The sequence below is a fragment of the Hemibagrus wyckioides genome, linkage group LG18 (assembly GCF_019097595.1).
Source record: "Hemibagrus wyckioides isolate EC202008001 linkage group LG18, SWU_Hwy_1.0, whole genome shotgun sequence".
Taxonomy (NCBI): Eukaryota; Metazoa; Chordata; class Actinopteri; order Siluriformes; family Bagridae; genus Hemibagrus; species Hemibagrus wyckioides.
The window spans coordinates 13705793-13725582 of record NC_080727.1 but is presented as its reverse complement, the minus strand read 5'-3'; the positions used below and the strand labels follow the sequence as shown (position 1 = coordinate 13725582).

At 39.2% G+C, this 19790-nt stretch overlaps 2 protein-coding genes across 5 annotated transcripts; one reads left to right on the top strand and one right to left on the bottom strand.

Annotated features, from left to right (window-relative positions):
- Nucleotides 1–717: 717 nt before the first annotated feature.
- On the bottom strand, nt 718–3283 carry mrps18c (mitochondrial ribosomal protein S18C). Its single transcript, XM_058415817.1, has 6 exons — nt 3143–3283; nt 2406–2461; nt 1481–1564; nt 1331–1388; nt 1171–1230; nt 718–868 (listed from the first exon to the last, which is right to left on the bottom strand). The coding sequence occupies exons 1-6, from the start codon at nt 3213–3215 to the stop codon at nt 792–794; spliced, it is 408 nt and encodes a 135-aa protein (XP_058271800.1). The 5' UTR covers nt 3216–3283; the 3' UTR covers nt 718–791.
- Nucleotides 3284–5248: 1965 nt separating this feature from the next.
- On the top strand, nt 5249–18666 carry helq (helicase, POLQ like). Of its 4 annotated transcripts, XM_058416419.1 has the most exons (18): nt 5249–5680; nt 6719–7277; nt 7974–8152; nt 9182–9382; nt 9471–9543; nt 9623–9720; nt 9814–9912; nt 10737–10882; nt 10982–11221; nt 11392–11533; nt 11617–11721; nt 11810–12014; nt 13735–13892; nt 14629–14727; nt 14920–15093; nt 15182–15295; nt 16327–16461; nt 18486–18666. In XM_058416419.1, the coding sequence occupies exons 1-18, from the start codon at nt 5492–5494 to the stop codon at nt 18567–18569; spliced, it is 3000 nt and encodes a 999-aa protein (XP_058272402.1). In that variant the 5' UTR covers nt 5249–5491; the 3' UTR covers nt 18570–18666. The 4 variants fall into 4 exon arrangements, with proteins under 4 accessions (XP_058272402.1, XP_058272403.1, XP_058272404.1 ...); XM_058416420.1 differs by lacking the exons at nt 5249–5680; nt 6719–7277 and adding an exon at nt 7281–7924 and having other exon boundaries at nt 8017–8152; XM_058416421.1 differs by lacking the exons at nt 5249–5680; nt 6719–7277; nt 7974–8152 and adding an exon at nt 7281–7924.
- Nucleotides 18667–19790: the final 1124 nt, after the last annotated feature.

The window sequence follows — 19790 nt, the reverse complement described above, 5'->3', positions numbered from 1 at the left end:
ATCTAGCGGAAAGCCATCCCAGAAGAGTAGAGCTATTATAACTGCAAAAGGGGACTAAATCTGGAATGGAATGTTCAAAAAGCACATATGGGTACGACGGTCAGGTGTCAACAGACAAGTTAGAATACTGGCCTCCTTAGACGGTATATTTTATCGTAGTAGATTATGAACATTTTCTATTACTTTTGTGTGGTATATTTGTTTCTTTAAAGCTCAGATGACCTTTTTCTAAACACTACTATAATAATGGATCTAGAGGTTTATGTTTGTTTTGGAGTCCATATAACAATTTCCAGAACCATTTAAATAAACCACCCATGGTGGTGGTAATATCACAGCATTTCTTATTCATATGAGCATTAATGAGCTGGTCCAGAGTTTGCAGATGTGTATAGTTCCTGATAAACAAACAAAAATAGTGCTTAAAAGTTATTGAACGTCTTTGGATTTCATTACAAGTCATCTTTGCTAACCCTGATGTGCTGTTTGACAAAATCTACTATTAAAGCTTTCATAGATTAAAAACTGGAATTTGATTGTATCGATAAATGGCTTAAGCGACTTTCCTGTGATCATATAGACAGCAACTAAAGAGCTCAGTGTAACCTGTGTAAAGCACCAGAAGAGACAATAATTAGGACACTTTATGTGATTGCTGGATAAAGTTTCACATTGCAGCTTAAAAGCTTGCTGGCTTTTTAATACTGCCATAATAGTGAATGAAACAAAAACACAGGTTAACACAGAGTATTTTATTGGGTTCATCAGTATTGCATAATTACATTCTCTCGCTACTCCATGTGCCGGATGTCACAAATGTTAGGGTCTTTGATAAACTGTGGATCTTTCAGTGTTACTGACAAGAAACCTGTTAAAGAGACAAAAACGATTAATTACTTTTAATGAGACCTTTCCATTGAACATTTTTTTCTGTAAAATATTGCATCACTCAGATTGTTCCTGTCGTGTCTCTCTCGCTCAGTTTTGTGAACTAGAACACCAAGTTTGTTTGGCTCAGGTTCTCATTGTGCAGTGTAAAAAAAAAAAATCATTTACAGCATAAACCTTCAAATGGTTACAATTTATGTTCAATTCAAAATCATAAAAAAGATACAAGAATACAAGTGTTGTGAATTGAAAGAAATGGAAAGGAATTCTGATTAGCGTTACCCATTGAGCGAGCTCTCTTGATGGCTTTTGTCACCTCTCTCTGTTTGGAACCGCACAAACCTGCAAGAGATACATTAAACCTGTTCTCATCAAATACTGCAAATTAAACCGGTCATCTCATCAAATAGGGACGCATCAGAAAGTGGCATTAATGCCTCACCCGTGATGTGCCGGCCGTATATTCTGCCCGTGTGTGGCGAGATGAACTGTGACAGCAACTGCACACAAGAAGATATTTGTTATTTGTTTTACATCTAACACAAGTGAAATAAAAAACCAATGTTTCAGAATCGTGCATCAGATGACTCACCTGGACGTTTTTATAATCCACTGTCACGTTGCACAGGATGCAGCCCTTCTGTGGTTGTTTATATGGATTTTCCATTTCAATGGGCTGAAGGAAGAGAGATACTTAATGACTGGATCCAGGTGATTTATTCATATATACATTTATATATCCAAAAGTTTTGGGACACCCCTCCAAATCATTGAGTTCAGGTGTTGTTTTTCAGGGGTTGGGCTTGACCCCTTAGTTCCAGTGAAATGCTTCTTCAGCTCCAGTCTTAATGCTTCAGCATACCAAGACATTTTGGACAATTTCATGCTCCCAACTTTGTGGGAACAGTTTGGAGATGACCCCTTCCTGTTCCAATATGACTGCACACCAGTGCACAAAGCAAGGTCCATAAAAGACATGGATGAGAGAGTTTGGTGACTTGACTGTCCAGCGCAGAGTCATGACCTCAACCCCAACAGAACACCTTTGGGATGAATTAGAGCGGAGACTGTGAGCCGGGCCAAAACTGAAAAAAGGCGGTCTGCACATGAATGTAATATGGAGTTGGCCCGCAGCTAGAACAGCTTCAACTCTTCTGAGATGGCTTTCCACAAGGTTTAGGAGTGTGTTTATGGGAATTTTTGACCATTCCTCTAGAAGTGCATTTGTGGGGTCAAGCACTGATGTTCACTCGGTCATCCATGTCTTTATGGACCTTGCTTTGTGCACTGGTGTGCAGTCATGTTGGAACAGGAAGGGGTCATCCCCAAACTGTTCCCACAAAGTTGGGAGCATGAAATTGTCCAAAATGTCTTGGTATGCTGAAGTATTAAGCGTTCCTTTCACTGGAACTAAGGGGCCAAACCCAAGCCCTGAAAAACAACACCTCAATTCAATGATTTGGATTGGTGTCCCAAAACTTTTAGCAATATAGTGTATACAGAAAGTGATTACTCACCATATCATTTAAATTGTTCTCTTGTTGGATGGTGGACAGACTTCGGAGGCATTTTGCTGTGAATCAGAGATGGAAAATTTTTTTTAAAAAAAATCATACAATTATAGTATAACAATAGTTGTATATATTTGAGCTAATTAGTGAGGCAATAATTATGATACATGGGTTAAAATACAGCTGTTTACAGAGACATCTACATAAACTAATTTATAACAAATTTACACGGAGAAGGAATTGAAAAAGACTAAATTGAAACAGCAAAATGAATTAGTAGTACAGGAAACTTCAGGGAAAAACTGAAGATTTTCAGAATTCTGTTAGTGATTAATATTGCATTTATGAAGGAATAATGAATAAGATTTAAAGCAATATAGATATGGTACAAATGGTGATGCATTCTTTAGAATATAATAAATAAACCTTTTTCTTGTCAACACCTTGAGGATCTGTGTCCTGCCTATTTTTCGTGTTAATACCCAGAACGTTTAGACAAGGTGGAAATTACCGCCCAACAAAAATCAGGGGCTAAATCCCAAATGCCTATTTACTGACTACGTAGTACATACATATAGCAGAATTTTATGCACTCTGTAATGCACTTATTTCAAAATAGTGAGGCATTTAGGACACAGCCATGAACTACCACGAAAGAGCACTAGCCAGGCTGACGGATTCCTATAATCTGAATAAACACCGCCTCTAAAGCAACAAAGTGTTATAAATATCATATTTAATACCTGAAATGTTAGAGAAGACAGCATGTTTTGACAAGGCTGCCTGAAGCACTCGATAATTTGAAAGGGCAAGCATCTTTCCAGAGCAGGATCAGTGAGCCGCCATGACACTTCTTCCTCGTCCATAAACATGATAAAGATGTGTCGAGTAATTCGGATTTACCGCCATCTAGTGGCTTTAATTAAAACTGATTTGATGAGATTACATCTATGAAATACACCGACCACGCATAACATTATGACCACCGGCCTAATGTTGTGTTGATCCCTCGAAAACAGTCATGCACTGTGTATTCTGACACCTTTCTATCAGAACGAGCATTAATTTCTTCAGCAGTTTGAGCAACAGTAGCTCGTCTGTTGGATCAGATCACACGGGCCAGCCTTCACTCCCCATGTGCATCAATGAGCCTTGGCCACTCGTGACCCTGTCGTCGGTTCACCACTGTTTCTTCCTTGGACCACTTTTGATATTTACTGACCACTGCAGACCGGGAACACCCCACAAGAGCTGCAGTTTTGGAGATGCTCTGATCCAGTTGTCTAGCCATCACAATTTGGCCCTTCGTCAAACTCGCTCAAATCCTTACGCTTGTCCATTTGATGTGTCAACACATCAACTTTGAGGACAAAATGTTCACTTGCTGCCTAATATATCCCACCCACTAACAGGTGCCATGATGAGGAGATCATCAGTGTTATTCACTTCACCTGTCAGTGCTCATAATGTTATACCTGATTGATGTATTTTTAAAACGTTTTATTTTTGCATTTTGCATAATAATACATAATAATAAAATCAAATACAATGTACAATATAATGCTTACATTGCATATCATCCAATCATTATCAATACGATACAGAACAGATAATGTATGTTTAATACTATACAGTGTTAATTAATTAGTTAGGATGGAGGATGGAGGATGGAGTATGATGCAGTACAAAGCACAAGTATGATATGCTTTATTCTAATATCCTACAAGTAAAAATGTTAGGTGTAGTGTCTGTAGTGCAATAAAAACACTGGCAGTAAAGAGCTTTGGGTTTTGTTTTGTTTTTTTTAATTTAATGCATGCATAGAACAATGGTTACCAGATATCATGTTCTTACTGGATAGAGGCAGTTGCATGTGCTGGCATGGGAGTAATTGTGGGTGAGAGTCACTGATGGCCTGTGGATAAATTAAGTTGTCTTTATTTGTCACAAATACATTACCACACAGTGAAATTCTTTCTCTGCATATCCCATCCTTGAGGGTGGGGGTCAAAGCACAGGGTCAGCCATGATGCAGTGCCTCTGGAGCAGGGTGGATTGGTCCATGCTCAAGGGCCCAACAGTGGCAGCACTGGGGCTTGAACCCCAAACTTCCAGTCAATAACTCAGAGACTTAACCACTTGAGCTACCACCACACAGGTGTATAAAAGCAGTATCTCATTCAGGGTTCATGAATTCACGCTCCACTAACATCTACCTATTGATCGCAGGCTGTGATGGCAGTGGGTTCTACTCATGATGATACTGTGGGCTCTCCTGGTGACTCCTGCTGTTGTTAATGTCCTTCAGAGATAGGAAGACAGTTCTAACCACTCACTGAAGAGTCTTGCTGTCCTGATCAGATAAAAATCATTTTATCTCGGTAGAACAGCATCTCTCGTAACTTTATTAAACCTTTTCAAATAACAAACAGGCATTATCATTGTTAAACACATCAACAATACATCTAAACAGCATATCAAAACACAAACATACACTTGACAAACAAACAACTAACTAAATTAATTAATTAAAATAATTAATCTAATTAAATACATATACTAAACAGTAAATAAATAAATAAATAAATAAATAAATAAATAAATAAATAAATAAATAAAAATTGTAACCTAAACTAAAATAAAATTAATCGTAATTTAAGGATTAATATAACATTTTCAGTTTTAAATCATTTTTAAATGCCTCAATCTCTCAATAGACCGAGCAAATCTGGCCCTGTCCAATATGTCTGACGCATGACGTATGAAGTTACAGCAGGTTAGTTCCGGTCACATGTGTCAATCTCTGACTTCGGATTGGTTGGTTTTCCGACCATTCCTTTTGAAATAGTCTTGCCCAAAGCATCAGTATAATGATAATGACAGCTTAGCTCGTCGTTGTTGTAGCAGAAATTTATCATAGCTCATTCATGGGCTTAGCTATTACCATAAAGCAACTTAGTCATAACTGTCTATATTTGTTATAACAAAATGGATTAAATATGCAGGCCGCTTCTGTTATTTAGGTCATGAAGCGATGACAGGTCAGATAGCTAAGTTAGCCTGAAGTTAGCTAGCCATATAACGGGAGAGATATGAGTAGAGACGCAGAAATCCAGAGTGAAATAGTTGTTAAACGCAGCTCATGGTCCAAAAAGAGACACCGAGAGGGAATGAAGAGTGATTTAACTCCGGCTAAGAAGCGGCTCAGTGCAGAGCAATGCAAACCGACTGAGGATAGAAATCTAACACAGATCAGGGTAGAGGACAGAGTCACAGAGCAGGTAACTCTCATTGCTGTTATTTTCAACAACGTAGCAGAATATTTTATCCACACCGTTTCATACTAAACAGAAGCCCAAATCAAAGCTGAGCGTGTAAATGTTCATGATTTTACTGATTTTAGTAAGACACAGAAATCGGCTCACATCACCAATAACAACTCTATGTTGTGTAGTACTAAAAGAGTCGACTCTTTGTTTTGGAGTATTAAGAGTCGACTCTATATGGTGCAGTACTAGAAGAGTCGACTCTGTATTCAGTACTAAAAGACTCGACTCTTTGTTGTGGAGTACTAAAAGAGTCGACTCTGTATTGTTCAATACTAATAGAGTCGACTCTATATTGTGCAGTATTAAAAGAGTCGACTCTATATGGTGCAGTACTAGAAGAGTCGACTCTGTATTCAGTACTAAAAGAGTCGACTCTTTGTTGTGGAGTACTAAAAGAGTCGACTCTGTATTGTTCAGTACTAATAGAGTCGACTCTATATTGTGCAGTATTAAAAGAGTCGACTCTGTATTCAGTACTAAAAGAGTCGACTCTTTATTGTGGAGTACTAAAAGAGTCGACTCTGTTGTGTGGTACTAAAAGATTCGACTCTATATTGTGCAGGACTGAGAGAGTCGACTCTATATTGTGCAGTACTAAAAGAGTCGACTCTTTGTGCAGTACTAAAAGAGTCTACTCTTTGTTGTGCAGTATTAAAAGAGTCGACTCTATATTGTGCAGTACTAAAAGAATTGACTCTAACTGGTGAGCTGAGCCGATTTATGTGACCGAAATTCCCATCACTAACTCACAGTATTTAATATTACCTGTTGCTTTGTAAAAGCTTCTAAAATTGACTGTTGCTAAGGACAGACAGCAATTATAGACTTTATAATATCTACTGTGTCCAGTGGCACATATTAGGTGTATAATTTCAAGCTCCTAGTTAATTAAAAAAATCATGTATAGTTACAATTATTTATTACTTTAAATGCAGGGCTGTACACATTTGTAATGTATCATGCATTTTTTGTTCTTTAATCATTTTCCAGTGCTGCAGTGACAGCGAGGATCTTTTCGATGGCTACGACAGCATCATCGCTGACACCTCCTTCCTCGCCAAGCTGGAAGATGTTGAACAGGACCAAGCACCACAAACCACCGAAACCACTGATGATTACCTCACAGACTTCACAGACAATTTCCATGATGCATCACTGAGGGATTTACCGAGCTCTCAGCTTGCCTTTCAGCAAGGTGTGCAAAATAAATCGGACCCAATTCACACAGGAGGAACAGGGAACACGTCTACTCCTGATGTGAGATGCGCGAAGCAGTCTCCAATCTCCAGTGATCAGAACAAACCGGCCAGCAAGGCCAGGAGAAGTATGGCGGACCAGCTGAAGAGGGCCATGCTGGAAAACGCAACTTCGTCCAACACAGTGTCAAAGACTGTTCTGCAGAAAGAGGCAGCTGTGAGCGAAGAAATCAGTGCAGCTGTGCAGACCATCAAGTATGCTCCCCAAGAAGGAGATTTGGGTCCTTTCTTTGGGCTTCCATCCAAAGTTAAGGATTTAATCATGAGACTGAAGAGGATTAAGGACTTGTATGGTGATTAATTCACAACCACTTATATAAATTTCTTTAAACCGTACCCCAGTCAGAGCGAATTTCTTCTCCAAGCTTAGGGGATGACCTTTTAATAGCATTTGGTAACAGAAAGGAGCCGTGCATTTTCAGCACCAGAATGAATCACATGGACCACAAGTGCCATAAAAAGTCAGTGACGAGAAAGCATTCGCAAAGCCAAAACTATAAAATATGATTCTAACCGTAATCTTAAAGCATGGTTAGAAAAGAGATAACCTGCAGATATTTACTATTGTCCCTGATGCTCACTGTGCTGGAGTGTTTTGACCATTATGTGATCTACACTATTTCTAGCCCCGCCTATGTGTCTTCATTTGATCATTTCTTTTTTTTTTTTGCAATTAATATGCTGTATTTTCAGCATATTAATTACGTTATGCTACTTGTCGCCTTTTGGTGGTCCAGCGGCAGGATCTCACGCTCTCATTGCCGCGGCCCAGGTATGATTCCCGAGGTGGGCGCCACCCCAGCCACTGAAGAATTGAATCTCAGTGCCAGTCCCAAGCCTGGATAAAAATTGGAGGGTTGTGACAGGAAGGGCATCCTGCGTAAAACCCGCTACAAACAGAGAAAAAAAAAATGACATCATGCCACTTGTCGGAATTGAGGTAATTATTTTTTACTTTTTATTTATTTTAATGACTGTCTCTGTTTCAGAGTGGCAGAAAGCGTGCCTGAATTTGGACTCGGTTCTCCACAGAAAGAATCTGATCTACTCTTTACCTACCAGTGGAGGGAAGACGTTGGTGGCTGAGATTCTAATTTTTAAAGAGATTCTCTGTAGGAAGAAAGACGCACTGCTGATATTACCATATGTATCCCTGGTGCAAGAAAAGGTAAATAAAACCAGGTGTTACCGTTCAGTAGCAGGAAAAATCGAATACGTTTTCTTTAGTGATTTAAATAGCTACGCTACTGCTTCATCCAGATGTTATACATCCGATACATTCAACAATTAAAATGGTCAGTGTCTGCGCAAGTTTGGCATTTGGAAAAATATGTGGTTAGTATGGTTGCCTTGTACCTCTGGGGTTGTCTTGGGGTTCAGTTCCTCCACCTCTGTCCTGTGTTGCTGGAGTTTGCATGTTCTCCCTGTGCTTCAGGGGTTACCTCTGTGTTCCCTGGCTTCCTTTTTCATTCTAAAACAGGCTGTAGACTGAACAACATCTCTAAATTGTCCACAGTGTGAATTTGTGTGTGTTTAAATGGATATGCCATGTGGTGGGGTGGCACCCTGAAGGATGACCTTAGGATTTAAATGCACATGGGCTACGTGAACAGAGTAAAGACCATGTATAATGACATCGAGTTTAATTTTTTAAAGAGATTAACGTTTCATGTTTATGGAAGGAGTCTCCAGTGTCAGAGCTTTGCAACGGACTGTAACAAATGCTGTAACATTTTCAGGACAGAGGAGTTTATACTGCAGTTTCTTGGTAACACAACAAAATGGTTTTTTGTGTATCATTAACTGCAAGAGAGAGAGAAAGAGAGAAAAAGAGAGGCTGATGAGGGAAGAATTGTTTACAGCTACGTTAATGTTAGTGGTAACAGGAACTGACTTTTTTGTGAACATTCCCTAACACTTAATGTCATTTACAATGCTGGGTGAAATTTCTGTGGTATGAGAAGAAGGGTATATGTGACTTCATCACATGCAGGGTGTAGTTTATTCTTTGTGTAGTTAGTGACAGTTTTCAAACAGATTACAAACTTTAAATAAATAGTGCAAATTAGTCTCTGCGTTCATTAAGAATGCATGACTAACCAGTGTAACTATAAATGTACATATGTGTGTTTATTTTGGTCCAATTCAGATACAGGATACAGTCCCCCAGTAAGCAGGGTTTTTTTATTTCTTGTAGGTTCGAGGTTTGTCAAGTTTTGGTATTGAGCTGGACTTCTTGGTAGAGGAGTATGCTGGGAGTAAAGGAAAATTCCCTCCTGTGAAAAGACGAAGCAGGAACTCTCTTTACATCGCCACGATCGAGAAAGGCCACAGCCTAGTGAATTCGCTGATTGAGACAAACCGACTGGACAACATCGGCTTAGTGGTGGTGGATGAGGTCGGTTCTGGTGCGTCGCTTAGTTATTTATTTATCTGCATAATTTAACCGTGTTTTGATGTTTATGTTTCTACTCCGCTTCACGCAGCTCCACATGCTAGGAGACGGCAGCAGAGGAGCGATTCTCGAGATGACTCTGGCCAAAGTGCTGTACATCAGCAGTAAGTTGATCACAAAACATTGAATCCTTTGTCTCTTCACATTGCTTCCCAAAGTTTGATGTAAATATGTTTTAAACAGAAAGCACACAGATCATCGGAATGAGTGCGACTCTGGGCAATGTAGCTGATCTCCTGAGTTTCCTGGGAGCTGAGAACTACACCAATGACTTCAGACCTGTAGATATTTCTTTAATCGCTTTAACGCTTTACTGAACGACTCGGTCAGAGATGCTGTATATGAAGTGACGTCTCAGTGCTGCTGTTTTGCAGGTCCAGCTGAAGGAGTATGTGAAACTGAGAGACACTATATATGAAGTCGATCCTAAAGAGGAGCAGTGCTTCCGCTTTTCACGTGTGCTGAATTTTAATGTAGGTGTTTGTGTTTATTTCTGTAAAACATCTCGTCTGGGTGTCTCCTCTGTGATTTAAATAGCATTTTCTTCCTGTTTGGTCGTGCTCCCATTCCCACCTAATAGCTAGCCCTTCCCTGAAGGCAAACACATGCTTCCTATTAGACGCACGAAGCTGAAGCATCTTTCTGATTCTGCTGCTCTTGTTGCTCATAAGGCACACCTCATAGCACAGCACTAACTACCCTCTTCTCCCCACATGGCTTCACAGATGGCCATGATCGGTTAGTGTCTCTCTCCTTGGCCGTCATCCTACCACCAGCATGGCTAATTATAGTCTCCTGCCTTATTGTCAAGATTCAAACCGAATCCTGTTTTTGTGTTGCTCCTCTCTCTAAATCTTTCCATCACACATGGTCTAATGATTATGCGTATTTGTTTATTGCGTACCACTCATTTTTAATAAGTTTTAATTGAAATTAATTGATTTATGATTCGTTTTATTTCATTTCAGTCACACTTTACATCAGAACATCGAGCATCTGATTTGTTACACCATTAATGTAGTAATGCATTTGTTTTAATGTTAGAGAATAACCTGTATGGCAGGTATTGCACATACACATCTAAAACTAATAAACAGATTGTTTTGAAAATATTTTATATTTGTTATATAACAGAACAAATTACAATACAAAAATTGCATTTTTATGGATTCTGCTGCCGTGTTTTTGTATCTCGGTGCAAAAGGTTCTCTCTTTCTGTTAAGTGTGAAAGAAGCACAAACCTGCTGTTTTTATGCCATTTGTGTGTTGTTTTTATTTATTTATTTTTTTGGAATAGTACTCCAGCGGGATGCAGAAGCTAGATCCGGACCACATCATTGCTCTGGTTACTGAAGTGATCCCTCAACAGTCCTGTTTGATATTCTGTGCCACCAAGAAGAACTGTGAAAATGTAGCTGGTATGATTTGCAAGTATCTGAATAAGTAAGTACACCCTTTAATATTAAATAGCAAGCGGTTAACATCATAGACTTTAAATACAGAAGTTGTATTATTGGTTTTCGTCTGCTTACCCTTCCACAGAAACTTCCTCAAGCACAGAGAGGAGGAGAAAGCGACTCTGCTCTCTGAGCTGAGGAACAGCGGGAATGGTGCGTTGTGTCCCGTGCTGCAGAAGACTGTGCCCTTCGGCCTGGCGTACCACCACAGCGGTCTGACCAGTGATGAGAGGAAGCTGCTGGAGGAGGCGTACTCATCTGGAGTGCTTTGTCTCCTTACCTGTACCTCCACCCTGGCTGCAGGCATCAACCTCCCTGCCCGCAGGTCCATCATGGTTAATCTATTAATGCAGCACGTTACAGTGACACAAAGTCTGGGCTTTTTCCAGTTCTGTCTTTTTAGTAATGTGCTCCACAAGCATACAATGCTTTGTTTGACTGTTTAGCCATTATTTTTGTTTTCCTCTACATAACCGTTACATCCTGTGTATTCAGGGTGGTCCTGCGCTCCCCGTACTTGGGTGCAGAATTCTTAAAGAGGAGTCAGTACAAGCAGATGGTGGGAAGAGCGGGTCGTGCTGGGATTGATTCATTGGGTGAGAGCATCGTCATCCTGCAGGACAGAGACAAAGAGCGGGTGAGAGTTTTAGCCTCCTCTTGTCTGCCAAGGTTCAGCTAAGGGGAAATGATCAACACTAACTTGTCTTATTTTGTTGTTAGGTCAAACAGCTAGTGTGTGCACCAGTAGAGAACTGTTACAGCAACCTGCTGCATGATGGGAGTCACGGTCTTCTGAGTCTCATACTCTCCCTCATCGGCCTTGAGGTGGGTGACAGTTTTCGATCTTGTCAGTGAACTTTCGCTCAGTCAGTGAAGTCTGGGTTGTTAATGAAGATTTTGTTTTTGGATTCAGATCACATGCACTGTGGAGCAGGTCCAGGAGTTCATGTCCAGGACTTTACTCAGCGTCCAGGAGACTCGGCTTTGTCTGCAGAAGAGTCTTCGTGAGCTTACAACGGAGTCGATAGAGATACTGAATCAGAAGGGGCTAATCACCATGGCTTCTCATGAGCAATCTGTGCTGCATATCACCAAACTTGGAAAAGCAACATATAAAGGTGGGAGTATTATATTCCATGGATATTGTATGTCATGCAGGAGTTGAACCATGAAACTAAAACACCTGGTTTTAGATTACAATTTAGTATAGTGTAGGACCTTTTGCAGCCAATGAGTGTGGCCAGGTTATTACATGATGCCGGTGGATGAAAATATGTCCTGACTCGCTCATCCCAAAAAGTGGTTCAATAATATTCAGATCTGGAGACTGTACAGGTCATGGGAGATGATCAGCTTCACTTTACTGTTCATTAAACCACTCTTGTTAGTGAGAGCAGTCCTGCTGTGTGTTTTGGTGCATTATCATCCTGATACACCCACCACCTTCAGGGAACAATGTTTGAACCATTGGGTCCTCCAGATATGATGCGTCTCCAATTTTGTTGTGTCGACTGTAATAAGTCATCTACTGCTCTGCTAATTCAACCGTCACTCTTTGTTCTTACTTATGAAATGTGAAGACTAACCACCAGGAGCTGCAGATATATACACCAAATAGGCATAACATTATGACCACTGACTGGTGAAGTGAATAACACAATAATAACATAATTATCTCCTCATCATGGCACCTGTTAGTGGGTGGGATATATTAGGCAGCAAGTGAACATTTTGTCCTCAAAGTTGATGTGTTAGAAGCAGGAAAAGGATTTGAGCGAGTTTGACAAGGGCCAAATTGTGATGGCTAGACAACTGGTTCAGAGCATTTTCAAAACTGCAGCTCTTGTGGGGTGTTTCTGGTCTGAAGTGGTCAGTATCTATCAAATGTGGTCCAAGGAATGTACAATGACAGGGTCATGATGCACGTGGGGAGTGAAGGCTGACCTGTGTGATCCGATCCAACAGACGAGCTACTGTTGCTCAGATTGCTCAGAAGTTAATGCTGGTTCTGATAGAAAGGTGTCAGAATACACAGTGGATGATGGTACAGGGCTGTTTTGGCAGCAAAAGGGGGACCAACACAATATTAGGCAGAAGGTGGTCATAATGTTATGTCTGATCAGTGTATATCTGTCGTGCTAGTACCTCAAGCACTATAGTGGCTGGTGTTTCAGTTTCAATGTCCAATCCCTGTACTCTAGCAGTAGCTTTGTAACCATTTTTGTTCACTAATTAAATATTGCTGCTGCAAATAATCCATCTGTATCTGTGCAATTGAAAAATGTCATTAATATCGCCTTCTGATATAATGTGCATTCTAATTGATCAGAAGGTGTAGAGAAATATTTGACAAAATTGTTAAAGAAATACAAGCTAAGTAAGGTAATTAAAAAATGTTTACAATAGCTACCTTACCCTGTGTACAACTTTAACTGTATGTTACTATGGTTATAGTTGATAGGTGAATATAGGTGACAGCCAATCAGAATCGAGTATTTAGATAGACCGTGGTATAACTTGCTAGAATTGAATTGATCATATATCATGGGTACATGGAACATAGCTAATGGAGGTATCTAAACAAACATTAATTAATGTGTGATAATTTGGTGGTAAAATCGTCATGACTTGTGAATGTTAACCACAGTAAAGAATATTATTTAATTAAGCTTTAAGGTGAGCTCTTACTATAGTCGCACACCAATACCTTGAGTTTTATTCACACAGAGCTTTTTCTTTAAAATGCTAATAAATAGAAATGAAGCCGATTTAATGTTCTGTGCACATCAGTTTGCATTGCTTCTGTCTCACTTCCACTCTGCTTTGTCCTCTCCTCAGGCTCAGTAGATATGAGATACTCTGACATCCTCTACAGAGACCTGTCTAAAGGTCTGGAGGGTCTGCTGCTGAACAGTTTTCTTCATTTGGTGTATCTGGTCACTCCATATGACATGGTTTCTCAGATCAAACCAGATTGGATGATCTATTTCAGCCAGGTCAGACGCTCACAGTGACATTTTATCAAGCGCTCCAGTTCACACTGCTGTAATCACAACATGGCGCTTTCTTTACACTGTGTGCGTCATTCTGCAGCTTGTAGTTACAGTAACATGGAGAAACAAAATAAACACAAACGTACCTGTTATTCACTGTCCCACTGTCTCATGGCACATTTTAAGTGAACGGTTGTATATATACAGCTGGTAGAACTCCGTAGACAAAACAGGCTTATTAATGAAGACTTCAGAGCACTTACACTGTAAAAACATGACATCCTGGCACATGTCTTGAATATAGTCAACTGTATCTAGTATTTCTCGTTATTAGATTACAGTAAACCATACTGTACATAAGATTATTTAACCTATTTCTAGACCATTTCAATGTGCAAGAAGTACCATTCCTTATTTTTTCTTCAAATAATAGTGCAATCTTTGAGATTCTGTGTTATAAAATTATGGAGTGCATTGTGCTATTTTTTAAAACCTCATCATTCACTTCATAAGGTTTTATTTGATTATTCAATGTTATAATTCGACCTTACCTGTCAGCTTATACTAATGTAAAGCACCAGAGTAGCATCATCTTGAATTCATCATCTTAAATACACTAATAAGAGGTCATCTTTCATGCTAATACTGCAGGTTATCCTTTATTTGCAAGTTCTTTAGGTGTTCTGTTTAAAAAACAGATCACAACTAATTTGTTATGTTTTTTTAAACTTATTAATAGTTAACAAAGCTGTCTGGTGCTGAACAGAAGATGGCGGCTACTATCGGAGTGCCCGAGAGCTTCCTCGCTCGGAAAGCAGCTGGGCAGAGTGTGAGGAAGGTGGGAGCTGTGTTTCTATTCCAGGACTTTGTGTTGTGGTTTTCTGGGGGAATTACATAAATTCAGCTAGTTTAGAAACTCATAAGATGAGAAACTGTAGCTAACAAGTAAGGGAAGTGCATTTCTGAATCATCACACACTCACGACAAGACAAAATGTACCTTTGTAATGGTGTGTGTGGGTGTGTGTTAGAGTATAGACCCTGCAGTGGTGAACAGACTGTACCTGGCACTGGTGCTTTATTCCCTGCTGAACGAGACGAACGTGTGGAACGTCTCAGACAAATTCCAGCTGACGCGAGGCCTCATTCAGACCCTCGTCAGTTCCGCCTCAGCCTTCTGCTCCTGCGTTCTGCATTTCACTGAGGTCTGATGAGCAAATGAGCCCTATGATAGTGGAAGACTTGATTTGTAATTTCAGGACTATATCTTAAATTGTCTCTGTGTTCATCCAGGAGCTGGAGGAGTTTTGGGCCTATAAAGCTCTCCTTACCGAGCTGACCCGCAGACTGACCTACTGCGTACAGGCCGAACTCATTCCACTGATGGAGGTCGCCGGAGTCATGGAGGTGTGTTTGTTTGTGAAATCTGTTTACTTGCACTGTCTTCAGTTTTTTGCTTTATCTCAGTCAAGGTCTGGAATAGACCGGAGCCTTCCCACAGAACATATCCTTGGGTGTGATACAAGAATACACCCTACATGAGACACCATCAAATGGCACCACACACTTTCACACACTCACAGCTAGGGCTAATGATTCACCTACTACAGTAGATTGCCATTATACACTTTAAAGCATTTAACTTATTTGGAGTCCGGAACATGCAGAGTAATATTGTATCAAACCTCTAACCTTTAATTGCAGCAAAATAATAAAATGTCACTGATAGAAATTCTAATGAACATACGCATATTTTCAGTAGATTTTTTTTCAATGGAGTGTATAGGATCTCAGAGGCATCTGCGATTATGTTTCAGCTGCCAAGGTATACAGTTACATACACTTTGAAGGCAGAAGGCAACATGTAACATGAAGTACTGGGGGGTGTAAACTTTTGAACTGGATGATTAGTGTAAATTATTGTTTGGTCTTCTGGTAAAAAAAAATTCTTTAAATATCTTTTATAGCTTGTGAAGGGCAGTGTGAAATGAAGAAATAAGATCATTAAACAAAATAATAATTGACACCGATCATCCTGTTCAAAAGTTTATACCCCCTGGCAAAGAATGTATTGTGTTGCCTTCTTGACTATTGGTGAATGTTTGCAGCTTCTGTAAGAGTTGTGTACGAGTCTCTGAATTATCCATGGTGTGAAAAGATGGATATAGTCACTGCTGGAAAGAAGTCAGATATACAGAAGATGCTGGAAAAGCAAAGAATGTGCAGGCACTTGTCAACATGGGCAATATATAGGAACACACAATCCTACTTCTTGTATTCCATTTTTATCTGGACATTTAGCATCACTGTTTCTTGCTACACTGCCCTAATCCATGTTTTTTTGGATGCCGTACTCTTATCTCCCTCATATTACACAGTAGCATGAGAGATAAAGTATAAACAAACAGTGCATCTTGTCTTATCTTTCTTTTTTCCAGTTCCGAGCCAAGCAGCTTTATAATGCTGGGTATAAATCTCTGGCACATCTGGCCAACGCTGACCCGAACGCGCTGGTGAAAACTGTGGAGAATCTTTATAAGAGGCAGGCCAATCAGATTGTGGCCTCAGCAAAAGTTAGTACATTTTTGATCATTTTGGAGTCTCAGTAAACACATAGATTCCCACAATAAGCACAAGGTTAGGTGTTGAAAATAGCAGTACAATGATTTCCTTAATTAAACAATTTAAATTCCTTTTAGATTTCAGTTTTAATTCCATTTTAGATTTATATACAGACACTCAGTTTTCAGTGTTTTTTTTTTTTTTTTTTTTGGATGATTGTTTTGGCCAAAATTACTTGATTTTATTGTGGCTTTTTTCAAAATATGTGATGCAATGTGTGTGCATTTTGTTTTTTATTTATTTATTTAATTTAATTTAATTTGATTTTAAATTGGTTAAATTAGCTTGATTTCATAAAATGGCAAATTCCTGGAGAGAGTGTAAGTAGCAGTCCCTAACAGTCACCTTATCACATTACATTTTAAGAGAAAAGAAATGGAAGACCGTAATGCATTGCAAATAATGGAATTGAATCCATTTGAATCCTCTACAAATTCTGCACTTGGGTATTTTTTCAGTGGTTACCACTTGTACCACTTTAGTTCAGTATTTTGTAATTATCATATATCCTGTAGTTTTGTTTATCAAACTTTTGCTTTAGTTTTACATGTGTCTTTGTTTCAGCATGGCTAATTCATTAGCTAGATAACTTACTTAGTGACCTGTCAGGTCAGAGAGTGAATTCTGTAAGCAAGACACAGGGCGGTTCCTGTTCAGCTCGTTTTAGTTCGTTTAAAAGTAAAGAAGTGCTTTTTCTATTACCTCTGATGCTGTGAACAACCACCTTGATTTAAAGTCACGATCTGAACTTGGAGTTGAGGAGATGTTTCTGAGTTTAAGGTCATTTCTTTGTCTTTCCTTGTATAAGGTAGAACATTCCAAGAAACAAGTTTTAGCTGAACATAAAATTCTACTTTATAAATCAAAATGAAGTCATGAACCATATCTTTTGCACTTACAAGAGTCACTAAGAGGATACTGCGGTCTGGACAAGAGTAGTTTTGTAAGGCGCTTTTTTTTTTTTTTTTCTGGTGGTGGAATGTAGTCTAATGTGCCAAAAACATTTGTTCCAAGACCCAGTCAGCTGTGATTCTTCTTCTGTTTTTTTGTTATATTTACAACATGTGACAGACACTCTTATTTACATAGACTTACAGAAGTAGCTTTGCCGACCACTGAAAAGCTTAGGAGGACACTTGAGGTGTACCATAACACTTAATGGCCTTTTATGTTTCATGCTCATGAGACACTGCTATTGGTGAACTCCTCATAAAGTTACTAGCCAATTCACCATTTACTTAAGTTTTACTAATCCTTGCTGGTAGCACATGTTACTTAGTATTTTTAATGTATGCTTTCTCAGAGCTCACAGTATCAGTGGGACTGTTGTACTATCTATACATTTAGGCTGAAAGATTTATTCTGGCTTTTCTTTCTCTCTCCTTTGCTCTGCTTTCATGAGATGAACTTGGCTGAAGACCAAGAGACAACTGTAAACCAAAATACTCTGTTTAGCTCATTAAATAACCGAAAATTACCCTTCAAGTGAGATCCTTGTTCCTCACTTATACTGGGATTTCCTGATTAAAAAAAAGCTGATGAATCATGCTTAGTTTTGGTTCCTGCAGAAGTTTAGTTCCTTCCCATACACCAATGTCGCTCTCAGGAAATTACCTCAAAATGATCTCACCGTTTGAAAGTGTTACTTGAATGTAATTTCGAAGAAAAAGAAAGGTTTTGACTGAAACATTTGTTAAAATCTAATATATGAAGAGTGATTGGTTGAGGTATACATTTGGCTGCATTTTATTAGATGCGTTAAATATGGTTAATAAATAAGATTCAGGATCACAGAACCCTCAGTGATTGAAAAAATACCTTTATTTCTTTCTGGAAAAGTCTTCATCTGGATTTCTATAAAACTGCTATACGACAATGCCCATTGTTAAAAGATTGCTATTAATAAAAATGGAATTGAATTGGTAGAATATTGTATATTTAACCTCTTATAACCTGTGTGTTGTTGCTGTTGTAGATGCTGTTACAAGAAAAGGCAGAAGCTCTGCAGGAGGAAGTCGATGAACTGCTTATGTTTCCTCCTGACCTCCCGTCTGCTTAAATATTTACTTTTGTGTAATTCTACTTAACATGTATTCTGTTTATATTTATCCGTGATGGCTAGCCCATGTGTCTAAAATAAAAGCGACATTTATTTTCTCAGTTTGTATATACTTTTTTTTTAATCATGAAAGCCATCTGGTCAATAAATGAATGCAACAATATATAATATAACTATTTTTGTTATCTCTGGCACAATCCTTGGGAGACACCTTCATACTGTAGCATCTAAAGGTTTGTGATTACAACACATACAAAAAAACAATATTTCAGGAATAAATCTGTTCCCTTGGGGCTCTGTGGGCTTTCTATTCTTGCTCAGTGGTCAGGACAGAGAAGTGAGAAAAGGGAAATTTCTTTATGATGAGAGATGCTCACCCTCTTTCCCTTCCCATATCTGCATGGTGACCTAGTCAGAGATTAGAAGTGTTCAGAGATGAGCAAATGTGATTTCATTTTGGTGGAGGATGTGAAGATGTGTCTTGTAGTAATTGATGCTAATGTATTAGACACACAGCATGAGCAGGGAAACAAATTAACCACATAAAAATCATTGTCTTCAGCAAAAGGATGATAATGACTACTCAGTTTTTATAAATCAGCCAATATAATCCATTACTAAGATCAACAGAGTCAAACCAAAACCTACAAGGCAGTGAGTCTGAGCCAAGATCCAGACTAACAGAGGAGTGTTTAATCTGATTCAGAAGCAAGACCAATTGACTGTTGAGCCTGAGTTAAAAGCAAGAGCAACAGGGTGGCATGTCCAGGTCAAGATCAAGGCTAACAGAAGGTCAAATCTGAGTCAAAACCTAAACCAGCGTAGCTCTTAGTCTAAGCCAGGTGTGGGGAATCCAAATCAAGGAGATCCAAAGGGAAGAGGAAGGCAAGTACAAGCCGAGACATACAGCAAGCTCAGTGTCAAGATTGAGACATACGTGAAGCTGGGTCAGTGTTGATACGAAGACATATGTGAAGCTGGGTCAGTGTTGAGACCAAGACATATGTGAAGCTGGGTCAGTGTTGAGACCAAGACATATGTGAAGCTGTGTCAGTGTTGAGACCAAGACATACATGAAGCTGGGTCAATGTCGAAACCAAGACATACATGAAGCTGGGTCAGTCTTGAGACGAAGACATACGTGAAGCTGGGTCAGTGTTGAGACCAAGACATATGTGAAGCTGGGTCAGTGTTGAGACCAAGACATATGTGAAGCTGGGT

Excerpts from the sequence above, each read along its gene's own strand:
- mrps18c (XM_058415817.1), bottom strand. The coding sequence starts at position 3,215 with ATGCTTGCCCTTTCAAATTATCGAGTGCTTCAGGCAGCCTTGTCAAAA. Across the intron at positions 2,462-3,142 it reads TGTCTTCTCTAACATTTCAG|CAAAATGCCTCCGAAGTCTG; the intron begins GTATTAAATATG and ends TCTGATTCACAG. Across the intron at positions 1,565-2,405 it reads AGAACAATTTAAATGATATG|CCCATTGAAATGGAAAATCC; the intron begins GTGAGTAATCAC and ends CTCTTCCTTCAG.
- helq (XM_058416419.1), top strand. The coding sequence starts at position 5,492 with ATGAGTAGAGACGCAGAAATCCAGAGTGAAATAGTTGTTAAACGCAGC. Across the intron at positions 8,153-9,181 it reads TATCCCTGGTGCAAGAAAAG|GTTCGAGGTTTGTCAAGTTT; the intron begins GTAAATAAAACC and ends TATTTCTTGTAG. Across the intron at positions 14,728-14,919 it reads CTGGGCAGAGTGTGAGGAAG|AGTATAGACCCTGCAGTGGT; the intron begins GTGGGAGCTGTG and ends GGTGTGTGTTAG.